At 43.4% G+C, this 17,094-nt stretch overlaps 1 protein-coding gene across 1 annotated transcript in view; it reads right to left on the reverse strand.

The window, feature by feature from the left end:
* Positions 1-843: 843 nt before the first annotated feature.
* Positions 844-17,094, reverse strand: part of BEND5 (BEN domain containing 5) — a 639,378-nt gene continuing 623,127 nt past the window's right edge. The window contains exon 7 of the mRNA XM_044085979.1: positions 844-1,018. Coding sequence (XP_043941914.1) covers positions 861-1,018 — 158 coding nt within the window. The 3' untranslated portion in view covers positions 844-860. The remainder of the gene's footprint in view (positions 1,019-17,094) is intronic.

Here is a 17,094-nt window from a genome sequence, read left to right on the forward strand (position 1 = left end):
TGTACAAGACTAAGGGAAGGTATGCAATAGGACTTTGTGAAGGATGTCACCCGCTTAGAAGAGTGATAAAAACATCTATGACTCAAGTCACCTTGCAGCAAGCATCTCAGTGTGGTCTCCTGTTTCCACCAGGGATTCTAGAACAAAAAGCCTAGGCATATGTGCCCTCCCCAGCGACAGGTAAGCAGGCACAGACTCACTGCTCCTCTCCATCCTTATACAGTTCATCCAGTGATCATGCCACTACCTGAGTGTAGGAAACTTGGATCTTAATCAACAGTACCACACTCTTGAGAAAAAAACAGCCAAGACAAACAAAAATGAGTTCTTACTCTAAAGTCAACAGCCACACTGTTTACAATATTAAAGTCTTCAATGGTATCTGGGATTCTAAGAGGAATAAAACTTTATCAATTAAAGAGAGACAGAATCCAGCAGGCTTTATGCATTCTGTACAACTAATACATTTTTATGTCTTCACACACACACACACACACACACACACACACACACACACACACACACACACACGCACTCCAGTTTCACTACAAAATGGATTATAAACCATCATAAACTGTACCAGGTATGTTGACTTGTTTAATACACAGCATGCTTAAAAGTGTATGCACACAAAAACATATAAACTCCTCATTTAAAACACAATGGGGAAAGGTAGATGGAATCTGTAAAACATTGCATGAGGAGTAGTCACATTTCGAGAACCTGGACAGCTAGAACTTGTTGCTTCGCAATCCCAGAACTATAGCAAGTGGTACTAAATACTGTATTTAAAAATATCCAAGCTGAAAACAGAGACAGATACTACAAAGGAGTGCTAGAAAATTAAAAATCAAAAAAATTTATTGCAAACTGAACTTTGACTCTTTTCTTTCTACATTTTTACAAGATTTATTAATATCCATGATTTTTTCGCAAATATATTTATTGACTTTGGAAAGTCTCTGTGCAATTTCAGTTTCATCCACCGTTTCTTGAGCTATTCTGTCATACAGACATTCTGAAAATTAAAAAAAGTAAGGATCAATCTAAATAAACAGAACAGAAACAAACCTGCAACAGATCTATGTTAGTTTTGTGAAAACAACTTTAACGAATGCAATCACGATAACAAAAAAAATTCACTAAATCTGCACTTGTTTCTTCCATGGTTAACCTCCTTTCATCCCTACTACTATTCTAATCGGCTACACACATTGTAAATATGGTTTAAGGAAAAATCTCACTTACAGTACCACTACGCAGGAGTTCGCATTTTCATTTAAATAGCAGAAAATATTGCCAAAAATTCAAACAACTACTACCTGAAACAATATATACATTTTTTGTCTTGCTTTGCCAAGTATCAGACTGATTAACATGCAAGAGTATTACCAAAAAGTGGAATAAAGGGCCTTTATTAAAATGTACTGTAATGTGAATAAAACTGAAAATTATGTACATACTGTAATTATAGATACATGTTGTATGTTTCCTTTCAGTTCCACCTAAGGTTTAAAGTATCCAACTCAGATCATAGGCCAACCATTCTGAAAGACTTCAGCACTGGAGCTCTGCCTCCTCTAACCATATAATACCCTGCTCTCTCTCTCATCCATCTCAGATCTGAGTTTGTAACTCAAATCACTAACAAACATTAGCACAAGATGTCAATATGGAAAGTGGGATACCTTGATAGCTCAGCTATCTGCTCTGGATGAAATATCCCATGTGAGGGGGATAACATGAAGAGATGGCTGGATCAGATTGAAACAGACAACATAAATCTATCATTATGGTAAGTACATAACTTGCGTATCCACTGTTGTCTTTTCCATCTGTCATCAACCTGTGGGACAGAGTCACCAGCCATGTATCATCACAGGGTGACCCTAGGACAGAACATTCTGGAGAATGGTGAAACCCAACCAGGCCCTAGACCACAACTGCACATGCAATTTGTAGTGGGACACAAAAGTGTGCGTACCAGCCCAAGTAGCAGCAGCAGCATAATTATCATCAATAGAAGCTCTATAGAAAAAGGCCATAGAAAATGCCACTTGTTAAGTAGAATGACCTTTGGGCTTCACAGGCAAAACCTTTTGTCTCAAATTATATCCATAGAAAATGCAATCAGAGAGCCATTTAGACAGCATTGTTTGACTGCTTTGCCCAGTCGGGCCTTAGAGAAGGTGACAAAGTACAGTTTTGTACCTACCATAAATGTAGATGTTCGACTGCTAATACAGCTGCAGTCATAACAGATGGGTTCTCCTGCCGTCAGGCGGGTCCTCGGTCGGCCGAATTCCAAAGTCTAGGTCCGGCGTCGGTTGTCGTCGCTTCTTCCCTGACGTCAGTGCGCCAGGGGTATAAAAGAACCAGCCGACGCCATTTTCTTCAGTTTTTCTTGCCCCAGATGTCAGGTGCCCCCAGAAGGAAGGCAATACATAAATTTGTGTAATAAAGCAATGCAATATAATCAAAATACAGTAGTTGCAAGCAAATACACCATAAAAGAATACCCCAATCAGGTTGTATGAGGAGGTGTTAGCCAATAGGCCTGTCCAAGAGGGGAAGGAGGGAGGGAAACCTGGACTGCAGCTGTATTAGCACTCGAACATCTACAATTATAGTAGGTACAAAACTGTACTATGTTCATCGTGCATACAGCTGCAGTCATAACAGATGGGTAGAATCCCAAAGCTAAGAAAGGTGTGGTAGGCACTAGGTGGAACTAGGAGGAGCCAGAATGCCCTGCAAGACTGCAGTGGCAAAGCCTGCTCTAGTTTTGGAGTAAATGGTAGGTGGTAGTGCTTGGAGAAGGTATGCACAGAACTCCAAGTGGCTGCTTCCAAAATATCTCTGGTAGGAACTCCTCTGAGGAAGGCTGCAGAGGTAGCTGTGGCCCTTGTGGAGTGAGATCTGATGCCTGCAGGTACAGTTTTACCATGAAAAGAGTAACAAAAGCGTATGCAGTGGGCTATCCATTTTGAGATTGTCTGTTTGGAAATTGGCTTCCCTTGAGCTCCTATAGCATAGGACACAAAGAGCTGTTCTGATTTTCTGAAAGGCTTTGTTCTGTCCAAATAATAACGCAGCTGTCTGTGGATGTCCAAGGAATGTAGTAGTCTCTCCCCTTTGTTTTGAGGATTAGGGTAGAAGGTAGGTAAGTGTATAGCCTGATTTAAAGCTACCCTCGATACCACCTTTGGCATAAAGGACGGGTTGGTTCGTAAGGAAACTCTGTCCTGATGGAAGATGATAAAAGGCTGCACAGCCATGAGGGCTTGTAGTTCCGATACCCTACGAGCTGAGGTGATAGCCAGAAGGAAAGCTGTTTTCCAGGACAAATATTGCAAATCTGTTGAGGCAGCTGGCTCAAAAGGAGGCAAGGTCAGCTTTTCTAGAATGAAATTGAGATCCCAAGCAGGTATTGGTTGTTTCCTTGGGGGTTTTATATTCTTAGCCCCTCTGAGGAACGGTCTTAAGAGGGGGTGAGAGAATAAAGGTGGATCAGTGTTGCATTCTGCAGAAATGGTTGAGGCATGGATTTTGATGGAGGAGAATGAAGTCCACTGCTTAGCAGCTCAGCTAGATACTGTAATATTTGAGGTAAATTCAGTTTTACAGGATTCTGGCCTTTTTTCTCATTCCAGGCACAAAACCGTTTCCATTTTGCGGAGTAAGCTTTTCTAGTAGACGGCCTTCTGGCCTCCAAAATGACATCCTGCACCTCCTTGGAGAGCAGGGTCTGTTGTGATGTTAAGGAATCCTCCATGCGGCCAGATTGAGTGTTTTCAGCTGACTGTGAAGAGTTTTGAAGCTGTGCTGAGTCAGAAGAAGAGGCATTAGAGGTAGGGTCCATGGAGGGGAATGCGTCAGGCTCCTCAGGAGTGGGTACCAGTGCTGTCTTGGCCAGTCTGGAGCAATGAGAATCATCTTTGGTCTGTCTGCTCTGGTTTTTAATAGAACTTTGGGCAGCAGAGGAAGAGGTGGAAAGGCATAAACTGTCATTGTTGTCCAACTGAAAGAGAGAGCGTCCACTCTCCAGCCCTGTGGATGAAAAGTCCTTGAGCAGAATTTTGTCAATTGGTGATTTTTGTGGGAGGCAAAGAGATCTATGTCTGGCCTTCCCCATGCTTGATTTATCTCTGTAAAAACTTGAGGATGCAACTTCCATTCGTGTGGATCTGTCATACTTCTGCTTAGGTTGTCTGCCAGCGTGTTTTCCTTGCCTGGCAAGTACTGTGCTTGAAGTTCGATTTGTAATTCCAGAGCTATGTTCCAAAGTGACATGGCCAGCCTGCATAGGGGGTATGAATGGGTTCCTCCCTGTTTGTTTATGTACCATATTACTGTGGTGTTGTCTGTCCTTATCAATAGTTGACCTGGATGCAGAAGGTCTTTGAAAGCTATAATAGCATTTATTACTGCTAGCATTTCCTTTAGATTGATGTGAAGGTGCTTTTATTTTTGGGACCATTTGCCCTGAATGCACCGATCTGTCATGTGTGCCCCCCAGGCGTAGTCCGAGGCGTCTGTTGTGATGACTTGATTTGCTTGAGGCTTGCAGAAAGGGAGACCTGTGGTTGTTTGGCATGCTTGAGCCCACCACAGAAATTCCTTTTGAAGACATGGAATTAGTGGTATCATTGTTTCCAAACTGTGGCTGTGTTGAGACCATAGGTTCTTCAGGTACCACTGAAGTTTCCTCATATGCAGCTTTGCACATGGGATTAGTAGGATGCAAGATGCCATGAATCCCAGAGCCTGCAGGATTTTCCTTGCAGTCAGCCTGGTGAAACTGGCTAGTGTTCTGAAGTATTGAGTTAGTTGCCCCTGCTTCTCTGGAGTGAGGTAGGCCATCTGGGTGTTTGTGTCCAAGTTGGCACCCAGGAAAATAATTTTCTGAGAGGGTATTAGCCTTGATTTCTTTTTGTTGACTGTGTATCCCAGAGAATTCAACAACAGTATTACAAAAGCCAGATGTTTCAGAAGTATGTGCTTGCTGTCCGCTTGGATCAGGCAGTCGTCCAAATATGGGTATATTTGTATCCCTTGAAGTCTGCAGTAGGCAATTACTGATGCCAGGCATTTCGTGAATACTCTGGGCGCAGTAGATAAGCCAAAGGGCAATGCAGAGAATTGATAATGGGTTGAACCTGCAAGAAATCTGAGGTATCTTCTGCAATCTTGTCTGATTGGGACATGCAGGTATGCCTCCTTGAGGTCCAATGTTACCAGCCAAGACTCCTTGCCCAGCATGGGAAGAAGCCGCTGTAATGTGAGCATCTTGAATTTTGGCACGAGTAAAAATGTGTTTAGGATGGATAGGTCCAAAATAGGTCTCCAATCTTTTCCCTTCCTTGGTACCAGGAATAGTCTGGAATAAAAACCTTGATCTTGTTCGTGAGTAGGTACCTCTTGAATAGCTTTCATGTCCATGAGATCTGAAATTTGTCTTTGTGCCTCTGCCCTTTGATTGTGTGGCAGGTTTGGCATGCCTCTCATTTTTGGAAGGGTGTGAAAGTGGAATCTGTAGCCTCTGTTTATAATGTCCAGGATCCATTTGTCTTTTGTGACAATATGCCAATTTTTTGAAAATAATGCCAGTTTTCCGCCTAAGGGTGCTGCCATTTGAGCCTTGCTTGGCATGCAAAGTGGAAAGTCATTGGGCTTGCTTTCTGAATGGCTGCGAACTATCCTCACCACCTCTTTGTGTAGGAGTTTGCCATTGTCTGCCTCTAAACGATCCTTGAGATTGCCCTCTGCCCCTCGGGCGCCTGTATCTACCTCTTTGGGGTCTGTCCGTGGCTGGAAAGGACCAATTTTTGGAAGGCCAATTTCTGCTGAAACGTGGAGGTTGTACCTGTAGAAAATCTTTCACTGTTTGCATTGATTTAGCCTTTTCCTCCATTTTCTTTAATACCTCCTCAGCTTTAACACCAAATAATACATCCTTTTGTAGAGGGGCATCTAGTAATTTAGCTTTGACATGATGTGGTAAGGTTTGCTCCTTGAGCCAGGCATGTCTGCGTATGACTGATCCTGTAACAGCAGCTCTACATGAGGCCTCTAGAGCATCAAAACCACATTGCAAGGTATGTTTACCCACTTGTTCTGCACTATGCATCAAATCCTGCAACTCCTTCAAGTCTGGTTGTTCAGGTTGTGACATTTTACTTCTCAACTGTGATAACAGAAACTGTTGGTACTTTAGCATATGGAACTGGCAGTTTAATGCCCTCATGGTTAAGGTGGCCGAGGTGTATACCTTTTTTCCCCACCTTTCTAAGGATCTGGAATCTCTCTCGGAAGGTAATGGTTTTTTAGCAGTGGAGGCCTTAATTCCCTTGGGGCCCTGTGAGATAGTTTCTGGGTCAGCCGCATGGCTTTTGTATAAAAATTGGTGTGAGTCAGGAACCCGGTAGTACCTGTCAGGCTTGACTGGCGTTGGAGGTAAAGAATCCGGGTTAAGGCAGGCCTCCGTGTACACATCATCTAGTATGTCTAAGACAGGAGGTATAGCCAGAGGCCTGTGCTGGGATAGCAAGAGAAAATCCCTAAGCCTTTTCTTGGAATCTGAGTACTCTTGGCCTTCCCAGTGGAAGTGTTCCCTTAAGGTATGCAAGGTTTCCCCAAATGAGTAATCCTCTGGGGGGGGGGGCAGAGGGAATGGACTCCTCAGCATCAGAATCTTCAAAAGGGGAGTAAGAATGTTCCTGTTCATCAGAGTGCTCTGAAATAATGGAGGCCTGGTCAGAGGAGGGGGATTCTTCCTCCACTCTGGTCCTTTTGTCCGGGAGGGGTTGAGAACCCCTGATAAGAGTAATCAAATCCTCAGCCATTTTAAGCATCTGTTTTTTAGGCATGGGGCCTGGAGAAGGGCCCTGTGGAGCTTGTCTCTTAGAATGCATGGCTGCTTTAGACTTAGTGAAAGCCTTGATAGAAAAAGAAGAGGAAGGTCTGAAGACACCATGAGAGGAGGCAGACCTGTCTACATTTTGAGATTCACCATCAAGAGTGGCTTCGGTATCTGTAGTCGGGGTGTGGGCCGAGGAGCCTGCGACCTCGGGCACAGAAGACACCGCCAATGAAGTGTCGTCAGTAGGCAGGGGCTGCGTAGGCGCCTCGCTGAGAACCGGACCACCTTTAGTCGGCTTTGGCGTGGTGTCGGTAGAGGCCGCGGACCTCGTGTGTCGGTCCTTATCTTTGCGTTTTTTAGACAAAACTGGAGTCGGGGTATCCAACGACATAATATAGTTACATTTTTTGCCAAAATAGTGCTGGGCGAACTCTGCCCGACACTTAATGGTGCATTTGTTGAATGTAGCACAAAAACGACAGACCGAGACATCGTGGTCTGGGCCTAAGCAAGGAATGCAGAGGGAATGAAAATCCTTATGCGGTATTTGCTTCCCACAAGAAATACAATTATTAACTTTATCTGACATCGGTCTGAGGCAAGAAAAGTTTCCCCAACGGGGTACTTAGCTTTCAAGAAGACTTCGGTTGCAAAATTTTCGTAATTTCAGGAGCTGGCCGACCGGCACTTGCGAACTGCTTCTGCTTCGGGCACCGCACGGCAAGAAAGACTGAAGAAAATGGCGTTGGCTGGTTCTTTTATACCCCTGGCGCACTGACGTCAGGGAAGAAGCGACGACAACCGACGCCGGACCTAGACTTTGGAATTCGGCCGACCGAGGACCCGCCTGACGGCAGGAGAACCCATCTGTTATGACTGCAGCTGTATGCACGATGAACATCTAGTTGATCCGTTTTCCTGAAGACTTTGGTCATATCCAGACATAACATCAGCTGTCTGTGAACGTCAAGACAATGTAGCAAATATTCTCCCTAACTACTAAAGTTACAAAAACAGAGATAAGTGTCTGAGCTGATTTAAGGTAGACTCAGATGCCACCTGGTGCGAAAAAGAGGGATAAAGTCCTAAGGGGAAACCCTGTTCCCATGGAAAAATCAGATATGGAGGAAACAAGAATCATCCATCAAGCAAAGCCACAGCTACCAGGAAAATACTCTTCCAAGATAGCAACTTCAAGGAGACAGTGGCTGAACGTTCAAAAGGAGCGTTAGCCAAAATATGGAGCATGAAAGGTAAATTCCAAGGAGGAATGGGTTCCTGAATGGGAGGTCATAATAAAAAGAAATATCCTTTTGAAAAACTTTGGAAATCTTCAGAGTAGCTACTGGAGTATTACTTTGCCAACAGGAAAATTGGAAATTGTCATTAGCTGAACTTTAATTGTAGAACAGCTTAACCTGGAATAAAAGTGGTTAGCAAGGAAATCCAGAATGGTATCTAGTGGAGCAGAGAAAGAATCCAAACCTTTTGATGACACCCAAATGGCAAACCGCTTCCATTTACTAGTATAAATCTTATATGTGGAAGGCTTAGGTTCATAGGTAGGTACTAGGCTATCGGCCAAGGGGCTAAGTAAGCCTAGCCAACAAGGTTCCCTGGCTTACACCACTCAAAAAAGTTATTTTCCTGTGCCCCTGTTGAGCAGAGGCACAGAAGTGTTCCCCAGGGTGTATTTCCTATTTCCCATCCACTCATCATGATTTTTTTTGAAGAGTTCTAATGAGGAACTTTGCTTGATGTAGATGGGTAGCTTGTTCCAGAGTATGGGAAGTCTCTGGGACAGGAATCTATCCCTCCAGCATGTCCTGTTTATTGTGGTGACAAGGTTTAGGTCCCTAGAGCATGTAGCTCAGAGGGACTGGGATTTCTTAAGGTGTAGCATAGCTTTACATGTTAGGCAGAGATCACCTTGGAGTAGGTGATATGCTATGGAGTAAAGCTGGAGTTTTTTGAGATGGTCAGTGTAGGGCATCTGTTTGAGGCCAGTAATCCTCTTTGTGAGGTACTTCTGTGACCTTTCCATCTGCTGCAGATGTCTTATGAGGTACATTCCAAAAGGGGCATTGTACACTATAATGGGTCTAAAGTGTCGAGTAGAGAGGAACAAGGACCTCTTTTTTCCGGGATGAGAACCCTTTTGTGATGAGGTGTGCCACGTAGAAGGATTTCCTGACTACTGTGGCGATATGAATATCAAAGGAGAGACTACTGTCCGCCTGGGTCCCAAGGTCTCATCAGACATTCGGCGTCAAGTAGACTGCCGCCTATGTGGTAGTTCATGGGTACAGAATTTTTACCAAAGGGGATGACAATGCCCTTTTTGGTATTGACCTTGAGGCCATGGCTCTGACACCAGGCATCTGTCTCACTGACGCCCTTCTGTAGGATGTCCACATCATTTGGAGACTCTACTATAGCTCCTAGTTTGCACTCATCTGCAAACTTCATTAGCCAAAGGCCTTCTGTGTTAGCCTGTACTTCAGAGAAGTAGATACCAAACAGGAGTGGTCCCAGGACTGAACCCTGTGGTACTCCACTTGTCACTGGTTTGAAGTCAGATTTAGAGTCTGCAACGTTTACAGTGTGGGTTCTGTCAGTGAGCCAGTTGTCAACCCATCTTGTGACGTAGGGACTTGTACCTAGTTTAGTGAGTTTAGTTATAATTCCAGAATGGGGGATGGTGTTGAAAGCCTTGGCGAGGTCAAGATTGGCTGTGTGAATCACCTTACCCTCGTCTACGGTTTTGGTGATTGCCTCAAAGATGTCGATCAGGTTCAGGAGGCATGATCTACCTTTCACAAACCTGAACTGGGTGGGGACCAGAGCTTGGAGGTTACCAATGTCTTTGTTTATGAGTTCTATGATGATATGTTCCATGGCCTTATAGACCAGGCTTGTCAGGTTTCTGAGAAGAAGATAAAATATGGATAACTCTAACAGAGAGCTTGAGATCTCTGGCCATAAAGGGAAATGTTGAAATTATGTGGTCAATTTGAAAGTAATAAGATTGGGTAGGGAAACTCCCACCGGGTGAGGGATCAAATCTGGTATGGGATCTAGGACCCAAGGAGGGTACAGAAAATTAGACCACCGAAATGGGAACCAAACTTGTCAGGGCCAGAATGGAACAATGAGAATTACAGTCGCTCTGCAACCAGGGGCTTTCTGGAGAATCTTTATATTAAGATCAGCAGAAGGGAAGCATACAGGAGACCCAGGGGCCAGCGTGTTGGACGTGGAGGCAAATAGATCACAGCACAGGGTGCCTCAGTGCTGGAAGACCCAGGCTGCTACCCCTTTGATTCATGAATCAGTTCTGAGGAAGCAGAATGTTCCTGTTTAAACTGTGTAGTAAGATGTTGGATTTCCCCGGAATGTGTGCTGCTATCAGAAACAGTTGAGAGGCAATCACCAATTGCCACACTGTTATATCTTCCTGACAAACAGGATAGGACAGAGTTCTCCCTATTTTTTCAAGTAACAAACCACAGTCATAACTTCCATTTGAGCCAAAATCGCACTCTTGTTGAGAAGGTCCTGAAATTTCTGCAGTGCTAGGTGGACCACTCATCTCCAAGGCACTGACGTGAAGACTGGCCTCACAAGTAGACAAATTCTCCTGGACCATCTTTACACTGAAATGCATCCTCCTCTAAGAGAGGCATCCATAGTGACTGTGGCCTGAGGAGAAGGAATAAAGTACAGATGTGTGAGATCCTACCATAACAAGAAATGTCCTACTTTTCACTGCTGCGGTACTCATTACATGTGGGACCTCCTACCAAGGACAGCTCAGCATCTGGAAAGTCTACCAAATCCTATATATACTCCCAGCATTGTACTTCAGGCATATGCTCCCCACACAGGTATAGGGGATACAGGTGAAGTTTGCATGCTGAATATGTAGAAATGAAGTACCCCAGGAGAACTACAGCAACCCCAGGATAAAGAATGACATGGACATCCAAGAGAAAAGTAGAAAGAGAAGAAGGGCAAGAAGGGAAAAATCCCTTGGCCAGCTGAGTGTTCTCAACAGACAGAGAGAAAACGTGGCAGAAAGAAGGTACTGAATACTGCAACAGTGAAATGCAGGATATCTACCATTATGGAAAGATCTTATACAACTGTACTAATTATCACTGTTGCAGTATTCATTACATGTGGGCATTACCACAGCACTGTGAAGGATGATCCTTGGAAGGCACAGAGGAACCGTCCACAAACCCATGAAGGATAGCCCAGATGAACCCTGCTCTCGCTCTGGAAATGACATCCAACTTATAATGTTTAGTAAAATTGTCAACAGAGGATCAAGTAGCTGCTTCAAGAATGGAGCTAGCATCCAGACCTTTGAAGAAAGCTCCAGAAGAGCAACTGCTGTAGTAGAATGAGGTTGAACTGAAGCCGAAAGTTGTTTACCATGAAAAGAACAGCAAAAAGAAATGGCCATAGAAATCCACTAGGAGATGCCTTGCTTAGAAACTGCTAAACTCAATGCCCTGGTATTTAAAGAAACAAAAAGCTGCTCAGATTTTCATTAGTCTTTGTCTTATCCAAATAATATTTGAGCTGTATATGTAAATCTTATCCAAATAATATCTGAGCGGTATAAGTAAATCCAAGGTGTGGAGAACCTTCTCACTAGCAGATTCTGGAGAAGAAAAAAGAAAGGGTCTGGATATATTGAATGAGGAACAGCACATTAACCACTTTGGGCATAAATGGATTACTACACAGAGTCTTTATGAAACATCAAAAAAGCAAGATCCGCCATCAGAGCCTGTAGTTTAGGAACTCTCTTGGCTGAAGTAAGGACCACCAATGAAATAGTTGTTCAACTGCAATGTTGTAAGGAAGAAGAAGAAGCAGGCACAAAAAGAGCCAGAGTTAACTTTTTCAAGGAGAAAGTTAAGGTCCCATGACGAAAGACTATTTTTTCGGCGCCTATATGAAGGACACCTTTAAGGAATTGTTTGATCTCAAAACAAGAGACCAACAACGGGTTCAATGGCAGACAATTGGAGATTGCTGACAAGTAAGCTTTAACAGAAAAATATGCTAAGCCGCATGGAGAGGTTCATTTCACACAATTAAGAAAGTACCAAAAGGACCCCCCCCCCCCCACCACCACACTGAAAAGGGAACCTGGTTATGCTTGAGATACCAAACAGAAAATCTTTTCCATTTAGCCACACAGGATTTTCTGGTAGTTAGTTTCCTGGTCTCCTGCAGAACCCTAAACTCTTCCTCAGAGAAGTGCTGTCTGAAGGAAATGAAAACCCTATCACCCAAAATGTCAACTGAAGAGTGGACAAGTGACGGTGAATGAGTGACCCTTTGTCTTGTATGAGAAGAGCCATCTGGTGAGATAAATTGCAATGACTCCCCCTGGTCAGGTGAGACAGAAAGGGACACCAGTGCTGTCTGGGCCTAAAGGGATTGCCCAGAAAGATTCTGGTGGAGTCCCTCATGATCTTGTTAAGGATGTGGGAAGCAAAGGAAGAGAAGGGTAAACAAATAGGAACACTCCCTTCCAAAAAAGACATGGTGTACACCTTCCAAGTCAAAGAGCTTGGGAGTCTGGAACAGGGAGGCAACAAGAGACACTTCAGAAATACCCTACTGATGTACTATGTTCAGAAACATCTCTCTGTGAAGTATTCATTTGTGCAGTTATGTCTTCGACCTGCTCAGACAATCTCCCACAAGGTTGTGTTCTGAAGGGATGCAGACCACCTGAAGGGTTATCTGATGGTAGCAGCAAAGAAGATAAGACTTTGTACTCCCCGTTTGTTGATGTACCACATGACTGTGGTATTGTATGCAAAGACTTTTAGAAGGCCTGGAGTCCAAAGAGAATGGAAGGCCTGTAGAGCAAGAGTAAGCACCCTAATCTCTTTTATGTTGATGTGGTCTGACCATGATGAAGATGCCAGAGACCCTGAACCTTCAGAATGATGGCAGAGGCTCCCAACCCCTGATTGGAAGAATCTGTGAAAAGCTCTTGAGGTGGGGTAGGAATCTGAAAAGACAGGACTGCATTGAGTGAGATCTCAGAATCTACCAATGAAACTCAAGTTTGAGATGTGGTAACAGAAAAACTGGAAACCCTAGAGGGTGGCAATGCTGCAGCCAAACCGCTCTGAGGTACCACTGAAGTTTTCTCATATGAAGTTTGGCAAAGAGAATCATGGGGATGGTAGATACCATGAACTGCCATGAACCCCAAGGCTCTGAGAAATTCCCTTGCAGGAATAAGAGAAAGGGGTAACAGAGTCTAGAAGTAGATTATTACAGACAAAAGCTTGAAAGATGGAAGAGAGGCCAACACTGGGATGGTCTGGATTCTGCAACACAGAAACATGTGGTCTTAGAAAGAGGCAGAACTGACTTTTTGAGATGGTGAACCCCAAACTCTTCAGAAGGATCATAGTAAAGTGTAGATCCTGAAAAAGTTGGGATTGAAAGGGAGCGTGAAGAAGCAGGTAATCCAGATAAGGGACTACCTGGATTCTCTGATGCCTGCAAAAGGCTAACACAGGAGGCAGACATTTGGTGAATATCCTTGGGGCTGTAGAAAGACCAAAGTCAAAGCAGAGAACTGAAAATGACATGAAGAAACAGAAATTTGTAGTTCAAAGGATTGAGCTTTAAAATAATTTCACATGCTCTGTCAAAACATCCTGAAGAGAGGGTGAATGGGTACATAAAGACAGGAGTTGCTTATGTCTACAAAGACCAGAAATGCCTGCGGAAACGAGGAGACATAGAGTTTAGAGGGAAAGCATCCAGAAAGAAGGAATCTTTACAAAGATGGTTTGGGGTAGGTCTCCATAAGCCCTCTTTTCTGGGAGCCAGAAACATTCCTGAATATAATCCTGTTCCTCATTGAGATTTTGGAGCAGGTTGGATGGTTCCATCATCTAATAGATCTTGCAGGACAACAGGAAAGTGAGGAAATTGGTCTGGAGGAGGTTGAAGAAGACCTGATTGGGGGTGCGGGGATTCCATAGCATAAAATAACCATGCTAAGGGAAAGTACCTGTCGCTCATTGTTCAGTTCCAGTAGCTTTATTACACACAAACACATCAAAAATTAGGCTTTGTAACTTAAACAGGCTTATAAACAGACTGATTACCACACTCATACATGTTAACACTTTGGCTGTTCTCTCAAAATGGCACTGCTGCCTGCACATGCTCAATGCTTTTTAAAGGTACGTACACACGCTGTGATCTACATCCTCCCTCTTTCAGAAATAGTCCATATACAAAATGACAGTATTCAATGACATGCAATTCACAGACCTAATTATTTGACATGCAATTATACAAAATCAGACACATATAAAACAATTATGTCCAAGCTGCTGTGTATTTTAAACTAGTTCTAGAAATACGACCTGACCATGTAACATAAAAGTCAGAATTGGATCTAGCAATGGGGACTGACTTCAAGGAATGGTCAATTTTGGGGACATCTGGGACATCAGGAACAGGAATGGATACTGCGAGATGTTCTTGGTTATGAACATTGTCAGGGTTGCTCTGAGATCTAGAGTCTGTATTACAGATACAATGCTGCGATATTGTTTCTGATACAGGAAGAAGATGCCTGCAGTTTCTCCTGTATTCTATACCCTCTGATTCCACTAAGTAGGATCTCGGCTTGATGCATATACCTCTCACTTGACAAATTTGATCAAAGCCTTTCACTATTTGCATCCTCACTGTCTCTACTTCTTTTAACGGACGAATATATCTGCTCATTTTATCATAGCTGGACTTCTGAGAAGAACGCTTCTTAAAAAGTTGGGCTTTGACTGCTCTGCTGTTTTTAGCATTAGGCACCAACAAACTAGAACTGATAGGCAAGGTTGTTCTGGTTTGCCTAGATAGAAGTCTCTGAGCAGGCAAGCCTAGTTGGTTGTCACAGGGTATATTTCTGAGATTGACTAAATTCAAAAAGATATCTGTATTGTCATGCTTTGACCACTCCAGTAATTGCTTTGCACTCTGTACTGCATATTCAGCAAGGTCGTTTGACTTGGATATTCAGGACTGCTAGTAACATGTATAAAGTCCCACTCTTTAGCAAATCTCGGAAACAACTGACTGGTAAACAGAACCGTTGTCAGAAATAATTTTGTGTGGACAACCATGGACTGAGAAATGACGTTTCATCTTAGTAATAACAGCACTGGACATTAGTAGCAAATCGATCTCAAACCAGTTTGAATAAGAATCTACCAATACTAAGTACTGTGGACTGTTCCACTCAAATATGTCAGTTGCTACTGTTGACCAAGGTAATTCAGGAATTTGGCTTAGCTGAAGTGGCTCTTTTTGCAAATGCGGCTTAGTACTGTTGCACACTGAACAAGAAGAGAGCACTTCATCAATGTCTTTTGATAGAGCAGGCCAAAATACTAGTCCTCTCACCCTTCTTTTGGTAGAATCGGACATCGGGTGGCCAAGATGTAAAATCTGGATGCATTCACTCTCTAAGGAAGTAGGAGCAACAACTTTTGGACCTTTGAAAATGATACTATCTTCCATCAGCATCTCATCTATGTATGGAAAGTAAGGTTGCACTTCTGGCGGTACACAAAATTGCTTTGACGGCCATCCTACATTGATGAAATGGTTGAGTTTTTGCAAAATTGGATCAGTCTTTGAATGATCTCTTAACTCGTCAAGTCTCGTGGTAAAAAATGTATGCACTTCCATGACATCAAAGTCAAAATTCTCTGCATCAAGCTGTTCCATGGTATTTCTGGGTGATCTGGATAAGGTATCAGCCAGATAAAGTTTATCCCTTGTACAGACCATTTTGAAATTATACCTTTGCAATTTCAGCATCTTTCTTTGTAGTCTTGCTGGAGCAGAATGCTTAGGGTTCTTTAAAATTTGACTAGAAGTTGATGGTCAGTTTCTATCTGGATTGCTCGGCCATAAATATAATCACTGAACTTCGAACATGCAAACACAACTGCCAAAAGTTCCTTCTCAATTTGAGCACACAGCGTCTTAATTTGGGTAAGAGTCCTACATGCATAGGCAACGGGTCTGCCCTCTTGAAGCATAACTGCACTAAGACCAAACTTTGAAGCATCACAGGAAAGAACTACTGGTTTGTGGACATCATAATGTAGGCAGGTTAGCAATTTGCTGTTTGAGGTTATCAAATGCTCTTTGGTGTTGTTCAAACCATGACCATGCAACATTTTTGTGTGTCAGCTCTCTCAAAGGTGCTGATAACTCACTAAAGTCAGGGATAAATTTGCCCAAATAGTTAACCATACCAAGAAAACGCTGTAAGGCTTGAACATTGCCTGGAGCTGGCACCTCAAGAATGGCTGCTTACTTAGAAGGATCTGGTCGTAAGCCTGTACTGGTAAATAAATGACCTACATAAGTAACTTCTGGTAGTCTGAATTTGCACTTCAGTGGATTGAGCTTTAATTCACTTCACACGCTCTGTCCAGAACTTTCCTGAGGTTTCTATCATGCTCTGCTTCACCATTACCTCCAACCAGTAAATCATCAACTATTACTGTATACGGGTAACCTGAAAAAATTTGCTCCATTGCATTCTGAAAGACTTCACTGGCAGAATTTATTCCAAAAGGCATCCTGAGGAATCTGTATCTACCAAACGGGGTACTGTATGTAGTCAGTAATGAAGATTTGCGTTCAAGCATCACTTGCCAAAATGAACTCTTTGCATCTAAGAAAAAATAAGAAGTTATGTACTCACCATAACGTTCCATCTGAGTAGGTGGCTTCATTTGTCTGCAACCTGTGGGTCTTGGATCCGATATCAGATCCGAGCCGGCAACTTGTAGCATAGCTATGGATCCGAGCTCCTAGCTCCTCCCCTCACCCATAATCCCCTGCCAACCTCCTATGACCTCAGATCAAGTTTGCCCCTCTATGGATACCTGAAAAGGTGTTCCAACAAGTATAATAGCTAGAACAATATAACAGGACCAAGTTCTGAAGGCCAGGGGGAAGGAGGGGGGGATGGTTGCAGACAAATGAAGCCACCTACTCAGATGGAACGCTATGGTGAGTACATAACTTCTTAATCTGGAGTAGGGACTTAATTTGTCAGCAACCTGTGGGACAGAGTCCCCAGCTACCTGAATCTTGGGCGGCCATCATGGAAGGATGTTCCGGAGCACTGCGGAGCCAAAGGCTGCTCTCCC

This window comes from Protopterus annectens, chromosome 10.part0, assembly GCF_019279795.1.
Source record: "Protopterus annectens isolate FY-2018-M chromosome 10.part0, PAN1.0, whole genome shotgun sequence".
Classification (NCBI taxonomy): Eukaryota; Metazoa; Chordata; order Ceratodontiformes; family Protopteridae; genus Protopterus; species Protopterus annectens.